Source organism: Xiphophorus maculatus, chromosome 4, assembly GCF_002775205.1.
Source record: "Xiphophorus maculatus strain JP 163 A chromosome 4, X_maculatus-5.0-male, whole genome shotgun sequence".
NCBI lineage: Eukaryota > Metazoa > Chordata > Actinopteri > Cyprinodontiformes > Poeciliidae > Xiphophorus > Xiphophorus maculatus.
In genome coordinates, this window is record NC_036446.1 from 2,270,297 (window position 1) to 2,284,879 (window position 14,583).

Here is a 14,583-nt window from a genome sequence, read left to right on the forward strand (position 1 = left end):
CCTGAGAGGAAGATATCCAGAGGAGAGAGTGGAGATGGCAAAGTAACTCATCAGGGAAACTGATTGCAGCTGGGAAGGGAGCAGTGACGCTTAATGAGGAAGGGGAGAAAATGGCAAAGAGACTAAGAAAAAAACAAGATTAAAGTACAAGGAGAGAACCTCAATAAAAGCAGAAATAAATGCCAAATCTAACAAAAATAACACCTAAAAGGAGAAACTAAGCTAACAGAACGAGAAGATAACACAAAGAGCAAAACAAATGCAAAACTCAAGTACTGAACAAATAGAAAGAATAAACTAGGCTTGGTGAAATATGTTGAAATAAGAAATTATTTTTCTAACTAAGGAAAATCTTGGGGTTTCACCAAGAAAAAAAGCCAGCAGGGAAGCAGGGCTGAAACACAAAAGACACTTTATGTTGTGGGTTCATCAGACCCACAAAGGCTGAAGATTTTCATGAACATAAATTCATAAAATGCAAATAATTCTGACCAATCAAAGCTATTTCTCTTCTTAATTAAGTTTCTATTCATTAAAAAAATACAATCTACATAAGACCTAATGTGGGAGTTAGTTAATCTGAGGTGGTTTTTATATTTTTCAGACCAGAGTGACTATCTACACCTCATGGTAGGAAATGTTCTGCACAAGCTGCAACCGTCACCGTCAGACATATCAACGTCCTCCAGCTGCAATTTATCGCATGTATAAGATTCTTATCTACCATATTGTCACCTTCATAAAATAAGTCATTTTCTTTGCCAAGGTCAGGTAACAACATTCAAAGTGCAATGTAAAATATGCAAATGTTAAAGGTCACTGCAAAACTCGCTGCTGCGTAGATTCAAATCTGCAGCACATAAATAAATCATCCTGCCTGAAAACTCCCCTGATCTCAGTTTGGCAGGACTTGTGCTGAAGTTCTCTGAAATGGAAGCGTGCAAATTTACACACAGGTAAAAAAAAATATTAAAAACAAAATCTAAGAATGACAGTCCAAATTTACAACATAAAAAATAATACTGTATGGTTTTTGAAAAGAGCATAATTAGAATGACAGAAAACGTGTCACAAATCTGGGAGGCAGAATCTGTGATTGACCAGGTAACGTCACTAAGTACATCAACGAGGTCTGAAAACTTTACTGCTGCAGCTCCAGCATCCTGTTCCCAGAGCAAGTCTGTCCTGGCACACCAGCTTCTCTGTATGGAACACCTTAAATGCCAAGACAAGATAGTAAAAAACAAAAGGAAAGCTTTGTACCTTTGTCCAGCCATCACAGAGCTGCGCTCCACTGTATGCAGCGTTAAACCAGGACTCTGTGTTTCTGCTCCAAACAGCAGGACTCCAGCCGCACCTTTATTTGCTCTTGCTTTAAATACAAATCAAAACTTATTTTCTTTGACTCAGAAAGGAATCTGTAATATTTTCCTAATAATAATCAATTTAAGCCAAACTACTGCAACACTTTACAGAACCTATTTGATAAAAACCCTCTGAAAACAATTCCTTCCCCAAACATGAATCTGCTGACCATTCCCTGAACTGAAGCTAATGCTGTAGATTTACATCACAGCAGATTTGCCTTTGGTTCACGTTTTAAAGCAAACACCAGGCAGCTGGAGCTGCTCAGCTGGGTTTTCTTTTTCACTTTAAAAGGTGTCTTGTAGAGAAAACCTTTGGAGGAATCACTTCTTTCCTGCATCACTTTTTTGTTTCAGGAGTAACTACAATTAAACAAAACAGGTAAAATAAGTGAAATTAAAAGTCAAACTAGAATGAAGTTAAATCAAGGTTGCAGAAAGGAATGAGAGTTTGTAGCTTAGCTGAAGGTGTAATCTGTTTGCCTCAACCCGGTGAACTGTCCATCTGTAACCAACCACTCTACATCTGGACTCAAAGTTATCACATTTTAAAAAGTTACCCATTATTTTAAAAGCTTACCTATTTGAATCTTAAGGCAATACTTTAGCAAAATGCATGAAACAGTCCAATGAGTTGACAATAAGTGTTTTCCTTCCCTTAAAGATAATTAATTATTTTGAAAAAGATTTGATAAAAAATAACCCGTTAAGCTTTCTCTTTTATTTTTCTAGGTTGAAAATGCAACAATAATAAATGTTTCCACATGAAAAATAAAATGTTTATTCAGATCTAAATCCAGTCAGTCAGTCCAGAGGGAGAACGTAAAATCTGTTGAAAAGAAGTTATGAAGTTATGTTTCTCAGTTGCTTTGGTGCTTTTCTCTGATCAGAATAAAAATTCTCATGACTGTTAAATCAGCCTCAACTTTAAACCGGAGCTGATGTGATGAACTCAAATTTATTTATTTGAGTTCATCACATCAGCAGTTTCTCTTTCCTTCCAGTATTCAAACATCCTTATGGACCTGGCAGTGGAACTAGTATTTTTGATAAATATTCAAGTATTATTGACGTAAAACAGGCTCCTATGTCTTGCTGAAAGATTACTTGTAAGTTAGTTGGCACTTGTACGTAATTTCAAGTTTACTGAAATATTTGCAAAAGTACCTGGTAAGATTTTGTGTTTTTTCTGTCTGACACCGTCCTGCATTTTACTAGAAAGAAATGAAATCAAATCTTTGAATTAACATTTTCATTGTTGGTATTTTTGAAAAAGTCAAATGAATTAAAAATGTTTAGTTTGGTTTTGACTGCTAAGAATCTCATGTTGTAAATATTTATTTGTGTTTGTATTTTAGAACCATGCAGAGAAACAGAACCGTTTAGAAAAGCTGCCGACATGATTCACCTGAGGCCAGGTAGCCGTGGCTCTGCGTTTATTCAGGACTGCAGACATCCTACAGGTTTGACCCAACTTCTGTTTTAAATATTCAGGAGGTCCTCAGGGACGCCTCCTCCCACCGGACCTGCCGGTCCTGACGCTCACCATGTCAGAACCACACCAGTTCAGAGTGGAAATGTTAACCATGCTGCACTGGGAGCTTCCAAGTGTCTCTGCTGCAACGTCTGTAAAACCATTCAGTTTGCTTCACTTCCTCTGTTCTTTGGGTCGACTTCGGATGAAATTCCAAAATTAAAAGTAGAAACAGAATTAAAGGACTTCAGAAGGTTCATAATTTTATAATTTAGAAAACCTGCTGACATGATTTTTTAAATTCTCTGCTAACAGAAATTAGCCATAATAACATATTTAGACCAAAAATATGCAGATTTAGTTTTCAAACCCTGTTTAAAATTCCTGTTTAATATTTTTAAAGGTTTCCAGGAATGTAACATGGAAGCTGCATCTCATGTTTAATTATCTAAAATCATAAAAACTATAAATTAAAGACAACTGAGCCGATTTGCTTCTGGATTTTTTTATTCAAACCTAAACTCAGAACCAAACCTGGTGAGGCAGCATTTAGCTTAGCTTAGTTTAGTTTAGTTGTTGGCCTTTCTGCCCAGGTGGAGTTACTCCGACCGGAGATCAGACATTTATTATCTTTATAGGCTCCAAACACAGAAACAGACCGAAGTGAGACCTCTTGTTAATACAACAGCTTTGTTGTTCTGTTGTTTTTTGTCTGATGAGCCTGAAGTTTAAATATACAGTAAACAGAACATATTGTAACTGAAATACTTTGAGATGTTTTAACATAATTATTAGCTACTGTAATTATTAGATACAGAAGCTTTATGTTTATGAAAATATAAATAACAAAAAATGTTTCTTCTGAATTTATTTTGTGATTATACTTGTTTTAGTGTTATGTATGATTAATTTTCTTCATGCAAACTATAATGTAAACATGTAAAGCGCTCTTTTATTTTCTTCTGCTACCTTTTTTACCGATCAACAGTACCGACCCGGTTTCTTAAAGTCTCTCCAAATCCAAACACGGTCCATATTTTCCAGAGTTGTGGTTGCGATAATCTTGGAGTATTCACAGCGACTGTATTTTATAGGAATAACACGGAAGAGGATCCAGTTTGGGGGTTCTGTTGGACGGATACCCAGGTGTCTCATACATAAGCCCAAATATACATCTTCAATATAAAGAGGTTTAACGTGTCTGGAAGCCTCAATGAGCTTTTTGGTGAGATCCAAAGACAAAATGTAGCCCAGACCCAAAGCATAGAGAGGGTAAACATCTTCGCTGATAAGATCCAAAGGCACGTAGAACTTGGACTTGGGATCCCTGGAGACTCGTCCTCCATGTGCCACCAGGCCGGTCATGTAGTTTGTCCTTGGAGCTTTGAGGAGCAAGTTGACCAGATTGGGAACATTTAGAAACATGTCTGAATCGATTTTCATGGCGTAAGCGGCGCTGGAGCAGTAGGAGTTCAGCCACTCCAGCATCACCATGGTCTTTATGGTCAGGTTCTTGTAGCAGTCCACAAAGTCTCCCTGGATCAGGTCCTGATGCTCTTTGCTCTCCTGCAGCAGCTGCCGGTGGACCTGCTCTGCATCGTCTCCAGTCTGCATCCCCAGCAGGAAGAACAGCGCCACCACTTGGTTGTTAGCCAGCTTCTCGCTTCCCCAGCTGTTACGGATGATGTCGCGATGAGCTCGGTTGCGTGGCGCCACTTGTACGATCAGAACCACAAACGGCTTCTCCTGCCTACATTTCAGTTCCTCATTGATAGTAAAGTGGTACTCATAGGGGTACTCCACCAAGTACGGTCCAGGAGACACATAAGGAGCCGCTGTCCGTTGGGCAGTCTGGGTTTCTAGCACCTTCTTGGTGACCCGTGATGAAACTGTCCTCTGCCGTTGAGTCGGTGGCTCCTGCGTTGTGGCGACGCTCGTAGTTTCAGGAAGTTCAGCAGTGGTGTTTGTTGAATTATTTTGCATCAGCCATTTAAGGTTCCAGTCAGGTGCCATGTTCCTTATGCTTGTGCAGTAGTAAAGCAGCACAACTCCCAGAACCAAAAAGAAGAAGCAGCACCGACTTCGTGACAAAGTAAGAGACCTCTTGTCTTCTGCAGGTTGATCAGTATTCCTCATTTTCTGTCTGGAAAAGAAAAAAAATTAATACGTTATTTTAATGTTTATCCTTCTGAATTGCCAAGTGTTCAGTTTATTGTCTATGAATTAACAAAGCGATTAAAGAAATCTTTTATTCTCTAATGCATTACATTTAATAAAAACTTCGCAGTTTGACTCATTCAGAAAAACAAAAGTTCTATCTTCTTTGTCTTAATGTCGGCTGATGAGCCAAAAATGCCTCACCAAGCACCTAACGCAGTGAGCTTCACTATTATAACCCTGTTTGTTGGAGATTTGCTCTGCCTCAGTTAGACATGGTTTCTCAGGTGAATGCAATGTGCTTCTGTACTTTGTCAACAAGGTACTGAAGGTTTGGTGCAGCCTGATTGGCTTTGTGGTGGAGGTCATTTTGCAATATTTGGATTTCAAATTATCCAGCAACCAAGCTGAACGTTGCACTGAGCTGTTCAGCAACTCATGTTGTGTCCTTGATCATGAAAGGATTGGAGATGAATGAAACATGTGGCATGGATCAAGCTGATCAATGTCACAAAACCTGTTCTTGCCCAAGTCTGACTTTCCTGCACCTTTGTCAAATATGTCAGATGCAGAAGCATTGTGTTTCAGCATTATCCGCACAAAGGGAAAATGCAACACGTCATGTTGGTGATAATCTTACCTTTACCTGGCAGCTCACATTTCAAATGGTTCAGTGTTCCAGTAACGTCCATTAAAAACCTGTTGTTCCCCAGCAGTGAGGTGTATTTGCCTTTGGATTGCATGTGAAACCCTTCCTTGTTCATCTCAGGTCCAGAAAATCAAGATGGTGGTTAACCTCAGTCCACCAGCTTCTGCCCCACAGCTACAGAGAAACAGAAAGACGATCAGCTGACTGTACAGAAAATAAAATGATGCATATGACATTCAAAGACTATCACACAGTTGATAACTGAAACATTACTTTGTGTCAAAAATTAAAACATACCTCAAAGAGAGAAAAATCGAGATGGTGGTTCACATCAGTCCAGCATCTTCTGCCCCTATACCGATGGGTCCCAAAGGTTTTCTTCTGGGCCCCCCAGTGGGTCCCAAAGGTTTTCTTCTGGGCCCCCCAGTGGGTCCCAAAGGTTTTCTTCTGGGCCCCCCAGTGGTTCCCAAAGGTTTTCTTCTGGGCCCCCCAGTGGTTCCCAAAGGTTTTCTGGGCTCCCCTATGGATTACAATAAAATCCCCCCCAAAAAGATAAAGAATCAACTGGGCTCACATCGTTCAACCAGACATAAACCTAAACACATATTTTGCTTTCAAACTCCACTGAAGTTTATTTCACACTTCAGGTTGTCACAAAACAAACTACAAACCATCTTTACAGTGAAATACTTCTTTTGTGTAACTGTTTTTGTTGTGTTTTTCATCCATACCACTTACCGCACCCCCCGCCCTGCAATGGCACTGCGCCCCCACTAGGGGGCGCGCCCCTCACTTTGGGAACCACTGCCCTATACATTAAATAAAATACAAAAAATAACCATAAACAGCAATGGTTCCCAATGAAGAGTTGACAGAAGTTAACAGTTATAAAATTAACCACATAAAATGCACAACATTAATAATGTTAACAGTGAAAAACAAACAAACATGGCAAATTTATACATGAAACCCTGGACTCATCGGAATTTGTCAGACAAAATATAATATTTGTGAATAAAACAGCTGATCCTGACACAGACCATAGTTACTGATGGCAAAGGAAAAAGGGGGCGGAGCTGTCCGTTACCGGTTGCTATGGTAACCACTAACTGCTTAGAGGCAGCGTAACAAAACGCCGATAAATATCAGGAGACCTAACACAAGGAATTCAAAGAATAAATAAATCAATTTTAACAAACTTCACATCTGTAATAACTTTAAAATAAAACCCTGTTACACATTTATAGCATAAAATTACCAGTGTAAATTTTGATTTACCAGTAAAATCCAGTGTGGTCAAACTTTTTAATGTTTTTAATTCATTTTAAGTTCACTTCACACTCAAATTAATTAATATTCTGAATCTTTTTGCCCAAGAAACAGTCTTTGGTTTTGTTTTATTACATTTTTTCTAACCTACCAGGATTTTTAAAGTCTCTTCAAAGGCCCATATGTCCCTGAGTTGAGGTGGCGATTATCTCGGAGCAAAAGCACGTCTGACACCGTCCTGCATTTTCCTAGAAAGAAATGAAATCAAATCTTTGAATTAACATTTTCATTGTTGGTATTTTTGAAAAAGTCAAATGAATTAAAAATGTTTAGTTTGGTTTTGACTGCTAAGAATCTCATGTTGTAAATATTTATTTGTGTTTGTATTTTAGAACCATGCAGAGAAACAGAACCGTTTAGAAAAGCTGCCGACATGATTCACCTGAGGCCAGGTAGCCGTGGCTCTGCGTTTATTCAGGACTGCAGACATCCTACAGGTTTGACCCAACTTCTGTTTTAAATATTCAGGAGGTCCTCAGGGACGCCTCCTCCCACCGGACCTGCCGGTCCTGACGCTCACCATGTCAGAACCACACCAGTTCAGAGTGGAAATGTTAACCATGCTGCACTGGGAGCTTCCAAGTGTCTCTGCTGCAACGTCTGTAAAACCATTCAGTTTGCTTCACTTCCTCTGTTCTTTGGGTCGACTTCGGATGAAATTCCAAAATTAAAAGTAGAAACAGAATTAAAGGACTTCAGAAGGTTCATAATTTTATAATTTAGAAAACCTGCTGACATGATTTTTTAAATTCTCTGCTAACAGTAATTAGCCATAATAACATATTTAGACCAAAAATATGCAGATTTAGTTTTCAAACCCTGTTTTAAGTTTCCAGGAATGTAACATGGAATCTCAAGTTTAGTTATCTAAAACCATAAAAACTACAAATTAAACACAACTGCTTCTGGATTTTTTATTCAAACCAAAACTCATTTTCAGAGACTCAGGAAAACGCAGAGACTGAGGTTCTTGTGAATAAAGATAATCTTTATTCAAACAAGTTTTTCACTGGTCTTTGACTTCCACAGTTGTAAATTAAATGTAAAGACTAAAAGATCCCAAACAAAACCAAATGCAATGCTTATTAGGGAGGAAAAAGCAGAAGAAAATTAAGATAAACTATTTTCCATCACATTTTGATATAAACCTAAAGGTTACCTGAGCTTCTTTTAAAACAAAAACCTGCAAGAAATATCATGTTTTAATTTTACCAACAGAAACTAAATAAAACAAATGGATGAAAACATTAAACTATAAAAACATCTCAATATATAAAATATTTCCTAGTCACCATTGCAGTAGGTGCAAATTGTTTTTGTGCCTAAATTCACATTAATAAACGTGCAGCTGGAATCAAACCTGAGCTGAAAAACAGCCGACTTTCACAAGAAATGCCCACAATATTTAAAAATATATTCCAAAACCTACACATATATTTCTGGCAAATTACATCACCAGCGTGTCTTTTATAATTAAAAATGTTCTAAAATTAATTCCTTCCAGTCTGCCAGGTGTTTTAAAAAATTTGGCTGTTTTTATTAAAGTTTCCCCAGGATGTTTATCACTGCCTGGCAAACAAAAATTACAACCATGATCCTGTAATTTAATCTGTAGACAAAGCAAAAAAAAAAAACAAACAAAACTGAATTGAAATTGAAAAGGTTTGTGTCGATTTTTCAGTGATGATACTCAGACAGGTTAAAAGAAGAGTCTGGCAGAACCAGAACCAACCCAGGTGATTCGGTCTGGAAAACCCCCACTTTATTGTTCTGTCATTTTCTATCTGCTGATCCTGATTTGCCCTTTGCAGTTAACAGTACGTATCGTCACTTTGCAACGCTTAAACATAAATATTACCTCCTGTCATTATTAGATACAAAAACTTTATGTTTATAACAAAATATTTAGAAAAATAAAATGTTGAAAAATGTAAATTTTCTGCATAAATCCAGTATTTTGCAATACTTGTATATATCAGAATGTGTGCCTGGTTTTTTGTCTAATTACATCTTTTTTTTTTAACAAATTATATCAGATCTTATAATCAAACTAAATACTAAAGTAAACATTTCATCAAATATTTACTTGATTAAACTGTTTGTAAAAACGGTTGATTTTAGGCAGGAAAACCTCATCCTGAATTACATTTTTGACACAAATACGTTTTCTAATATAACATGTAAACACAATGTGTTCCTTTGTTTTAATTTGCTACCTTTTTTACCGATCAACAGTACCGACCCGGTTTCTTAAAGTCTCTCCAAATCCAAACACGGTCCATATTTTGAAGAGTTGTGGTTGCGATAATCTTGGAGTATTCACAGCGACTGTATCTCACAGGAAAAACGTGGAAGGAGTAACTCGGAGGTTCTGTTGGACGGATACCCAGGTGTCTCATACATAAGCCCAAATATACATCTTCAATGTAAAGAGGTTTAACGTGTCTGGAAGCCTCAATGAGCTTTTTGGTGAGATCCAAAGACAAAATGTAGCCCAGACCCAAAGCATAGGGAGGGTAAACATCTTCGCTCAAAATTTCACGAGGTAAGTACCATTTGGAGTTGGGATCCCTCAAGACAGCTGCTCCATGTGCCACCAGGCCGGTCATGTAGTTTGTCCTTGGAGCTTTGAGGAGCAAGTTGACCAGATTGGGAACATTTAGAAACATGTCTGAATCGATTTTCATGGCGTAAGCGGCGCTGGAGCAGTAGGAGTTCAGCCACTCCAGCATCACCATGGTCTTTATGGTCAGGTTCTTGTAGCAGTCCACAAAGTCTCCCTGGATCAGGTCCTGATGCTCTTTGCTCTCCTGCAGCAGCTGCCGGTGGACCTGCTCTGCATCGTCTCCAGTCTGCATCCCCAGCAGGAAGAACAGCGCCACCACTTGGTTGTTAGCCAGCTTCTCGCTTCCCCAGCTGTTACGGATGATGTCGCGATGAGCTCGGTTGCGTGGCGCCACTTGTACGATCAGAACCACAAACGGCTTCTCCTGCTTACATTTCAGTTCCTCATTGATAGTAAAGTGGTACTCATAGGGGTACTCCACCAAGTACGGTCCAGGAGACACATAAGGAGCCGCTGTCCGTTGGGCAGTCTGGGTTTCTAGCACCTTCTTGGTGACCCGTGATGAAACTGTCCTCTGCCGTTGAGTCGGTGGCTCCTGCGTTGTGGCGACGCTCGTAGTTTCAGGAAGTTCAGCAGTGGTGTTTGCATCTGTAAATCCTGTGTTTTTGGAGACGGTGCTTTGTTTTGTGAACACAGTGAGTAGTTTCATTGAATGACTGTTCATCCACTCTTTGGGGTTCCACTCGTGCCCCTTGTCCCGGATGTTGGTACAGTAGACAAAAAGCACAACTGCGAGAACCAGAAGTAAGAAAAGGCTGTGGCGCCGTGAGAAGCCAAAACATCTCCTGTTTTCTGCTGGTCTGACGCCATTCTCCATTTTCTGGCTTAAAAAGGGATTTAAAAATAAAACACTTTAGTTGTCAGTAAAAGTTAGTCAACTGCTTGAGTACATTTGCTAATATAAACATAATGATGTTGTGCCTCCATGTTCTGTTATTCAATAAAGACGTCTTTTTTTCTTTGTCACTAAAGGAGAAAGTCTTATTTTTTGTTAAACTAAGAAAGCAGCAAAAAAACATTTAAAGGAGCTACATACCTTTGTCCAGCCGTAGCCGAGCAGCGCTCCGATGCGCTGCCCAGACTTTTAATTTGGGTGTCAGTTTGAGTCCATTTGCAGAGGGAAGTGTTGCTCCGTTAAAAAATTTATGCCTCTGCTTCTGCATTCTGTTTCACCCATGTGTGAGGCTCACCTGCTCATTATGAGGCACCAGAGGTTTGATAAGCCAAGAGAAAAAGGAGAAATGTCAAAGATACTTTCCCTGTAGCTCTGTTCTTCAGGTAACAGGTCTCTGGTCGAACCTACAGGTCTGCAGCCGCACCTTTGTTTGCTCCACCTCCTCTGAAATACTCAGGAGCCCCTAGTAACACCTCCCATATATGAGGCGGCGCTCCTTTGTGCCAGGCGTGTTGCTCTGCCGTTTGTGGGTGGTAGAGCAAGACATGATGGTTTTGCTGCTGATTCGTCAGACTCATTTACAGTAAATCCCCAGAAATATTCTTTTTTAAATTAATGCAAATGTGTATTTTAATACAAACGTTCCTGTTTTGTCTTGGGAAATGTCTTCACCACAAGTTATGTAAAATCATTCAGTTTGTACAGTACAGTCATGTTTTTTGCACCTTTTCATCATTTCTGCAGTCGGTTTTGTAAGAATTTGTAAAAGTCAAAGAACAATGTTGAAATTTGAGGAAGTTCCTGTTCCCCTTTTTTGTCATTTTACAATAACTTGCGTTTGTAAGCAGTGTGTCATGCTGAGAATAACATTTAAAATTGTTTCTGTTGATGCTGACGCTAATGACATCCGAGTCCTCAGATGTTTGGGTTCGGAGGAGCCGGTTTTACCCTGAACGGGTCCAGAACTGTAAGGCATTTGATGAAAAAAAAAACACAAACTGGAGTTTTGAAGATTTATGATTCTTATCAAGGCCTCCAACACGATAAGGTTCAGCCTTTGGACTGCAGCCCTGATGGGAGGGCAGAGTCTGCTGGCTCTGCTGCAGGAGCCGTGCAGCAGACGCAAGTCTCTGACCTGCTGCTTCAGTTTGTCTGATAGCATCTGTGGCTTTGGTGTATCATACCATAGCAACTTTCTTTTTGAATAGAATTACTTTATCCATCCCAGCAGGGAAATTATTGCATAGCTTGGGAGCTGCCACAGAAAAGCCCGGTTCCCTCTGAGCTGCACTTTGTCTTTGGCGCCTTCAGAAGCAGCTGATCAGCTGACCTGAGGGAACGGGACGGTGTGTACGAATGTAACAGCTCAGACAGAAAGGGAGGGGCAAGGCTATTAAGAGCTTTAAAGACAAATAAAAGGATTTCAAAAGGAATAGTAAAATGTACTGGCCACCGGTGTAATGTGTAACCAGTGTAATCTATACAAATTTTACTGCAGAAGCTTTAGTTTCCCTTTTATTCTTCAAGTCGGTTCTGGTTTTGGGAAGGTTTTTTTAATCTATTTCCCTTTGTAGCCTAATGTTTGACTTTCTTGGTTATATTTTACCCAAGGTGTAAATACACGCCTACGTGTTCATTTTGACTGAATTATGTGCTTGTTTCTATATTCTGCCTCACATTTCTGAAACCTACCTGCAGTTGATCCATTTCAAAGCCTATAATCTTCTCCATAATCTTCCCTCTTCTAAGAGAAAACACATTTTTATGGAAATATTACAGCTTTCTAGTTTTATTTTCAGTCACAGCAGAAACAGCCAAGTCCAACCTGGCAGGGCCATATTTTCTGTCACAGATAGACAGATTCAGAGGAAACTCTATTATGAAAAAGTATTTCAGCTCAAGCCTGAATTTGTCATTTTAACCAGATTTTGGTAACAAAGATCTTCCAAAAATTAGTGTATTGTACAAAATAATACTAAAACAGGCAGGTCAAGCTAAACCGTTCATTAATTTCAGTCTAGCTTTAACTTTAGCTTAGCTTTATTATTTTAACTGTACACAGTAAGAATATACAGTAGAGGAACAGTATAGCAAAACAAAACAGGAAACAAAGATATTTTCTATAAAGTTTAACATTTAGCCTAGCTTAAGTCACAACTTTAGCTAAATGTAGCCTTAGGTTAGCTTTCACCAAATTTCAGCAAACTCATTTTAAGCAAATTTTGAAGCTAAAAGGTTTTTGTGCTACACATGAAACAGGTTGAACTAATTACATGCAGATCAGGCTAAGCTTTGTTTCAATTAAACCCAGTGAGTTTCAGTCATTTTAACCATAAACAGTAAATATATACAGTAATATTTATGTAGCAAAACAAAAACAGCAAAAACATTTTACATAAAGATTAGCTTAGCTTTAGTCAGACTTTAGCTAAATTTAGCATTAGCATAGCCTTTACCTAAAGTCCGCTCAAGTTCAAGTTGGTAATTTCACCCAAATTTTGGCACCAAAGTGAGCTTTAAAAAAGCTTTAGATCAGCTGTAAGTGGCTAATAAACTGTTAACAATGTCCTCTTTTCAAAGTTTCTATAGCAGGAAGTACAAATTTTATTATTGTAACCTCACAATAGTAAAGTTTAAATTGTTTTGCATTTGCAGCTTTATTGCAACAAAACTACTGTAATATGTTTATGATAATGATGATAGTAACATGCATCCAGCATCACCACCTCCAAAGGTGAAACATGAGTCACCACCTGTACTGCAGGTACATGATGTTTGCTTAGGCGGGTCTGGTTTCTGAGAAACTGTAAAAGCTCTGAGAAGCCTGCTTTTGTTTCAGTCCCTCCCCAGGTTTGGCCCACAGAGGATTGACGTTAGGGTTCTTAGAATTGCAGAAGCAACACAGAGTGCTCAGGCAAGTAGAGGCGTGGAGAATGAAAGGAGAATATAATAGCTGCAACTTCCTACCACTACTGCTGCTTTGCTTTAGACAAATATATCCTGAGGAAATACAAAGAAATGATTTCATTTATCAAGACTAAATGTAAAGAAGCCTGTAGACTGCAGGTAGGCAGTCAAAAAAACACTGGAATAACATGAATGAGAGGAAGTAACAAAAGACTTGTTCTAATTATTATAATTAGTGAATTGAAACTGAAAACGTAAAAATGTGAGGGGGAAAATAGAACAGTTTGAAAAACGTTATGATTAATCCAAATTAAAAATGTTAAAAATGATTAGACGCATACTTGTGAAATACTATCTGGGGAAGTTGTAGCCACAATGTGGAAATTTTTCACACAATGATTACACGACTTAAAGAGGCAGTGTCCTGTAAAACCGACTTTTCTTTTTTAAAACTTTCTATCATGTTGTAAAATTATTCACTCATCAAAACATACATTGAGTGTTGCTTTGATTCTTTCATGCATGTTTGAGAAATCCTTTAATCTCCATGGCAACCATTCAGCTGCAAAACGCCTGGGTGGGCCTAGCCCCGCCTTCGAAACGCAGCTCCTTCAGACTAGCCAGCAGTAATTAGCAAACACTCGGCGAAACTTGCATCAGCGGAGACCATTATAGGAGCTTCTTTTCATTGAAACGCTGGTAAAAAACGTTTCCACTATTAACCCTCTATTAAAGGGTTAATAGAGGAGCCATGTTGGGATGACTTCCTGAAGGCGGAGCTTCAGAAAGAGCAGGAGCTTCTTAAAGAGACAGGCCCAATTTCAAAGCATTACTAAGTAAAATTTCTTGTAAGTCGCATTAACTGAAGATAACATAGTTATTTCAACCTATAAATGATTAAGAGCTGGAAAACACATAATACTTTCCCTTTAAACATCAATCAGACTTACAAGACGACTGTTTGTGCACAAATTCTGAGAGAGAGAGCTGATTTTATAGCCTTTATTATTAGCTCATGTTATTAGCTTACAATTATTATCACCTTGTAATATTAGTGAAACATTAATTTGCTGAAATGGATGATTTTTCAATGGTAACCATAGTGAAATTCTGTTTGTTTTTTGAACTTTAAGGATCCGCTCTATATTTTATATGAATAATTGGTCTTGCTATGTGTACAAT

The 14,583-nt window shown here is 38.6% G+C and overlaps 1 protein-coding gene across 4 annotated transcripts; it reads right to left on the bottom strand.

Moving 5' to 3' along the window:
* Positions 1-3,327: 3,327 nt before the first annotated feature.
* LOC102223698 (beta-1,3-galactosyltransferase 1-like) lies at positions 3,328-13,927 on the bottom strand. 4 transcript variants are annotated; one of them, XM_023332271.1, is made up of 3 exons: positions 5,942-6,120; positions 5,636-5,818; positions 3,328-4,981 (listed from the first exon to the last, which is right to left on the bottom strand). In XM_023332271.1, exon 3 carries the CDS (start codon positions 4,972-4,974, stop codon positions 3,820-3,822), a length of 1,155 nt encoding a protein of 384 aa, XP_023188039.1. In that variant the 5' UTR covers positions 4,975-4,981; positions 5,636-5,818; positions 5,942-6,120; the 3' UTR covers positions 3,328-3,819. The 4 variants fall into 4 exon arrangements, with proteins under 4 accessions (XP_023188039.1, XP_023188038.1, XP_023188036.1 ...); XM_023332270.1 differs by lacking the exons at positions 5,636-5,818; positions 5,942-6,120 and adding an exon at positions 10,135-13,927 and having other exon boundaries at positions 3,328-4,755; XM_023332268.1 differs by lacking the exons at positions 5,636-5,818; positions 5,942-6,120 and adding an exon at positions 9,574-13,927 and having other exon boundaries at positions 3,328-4,194.
* Positions 13,928-14,583: the final 656 nt, after the last annotated feature.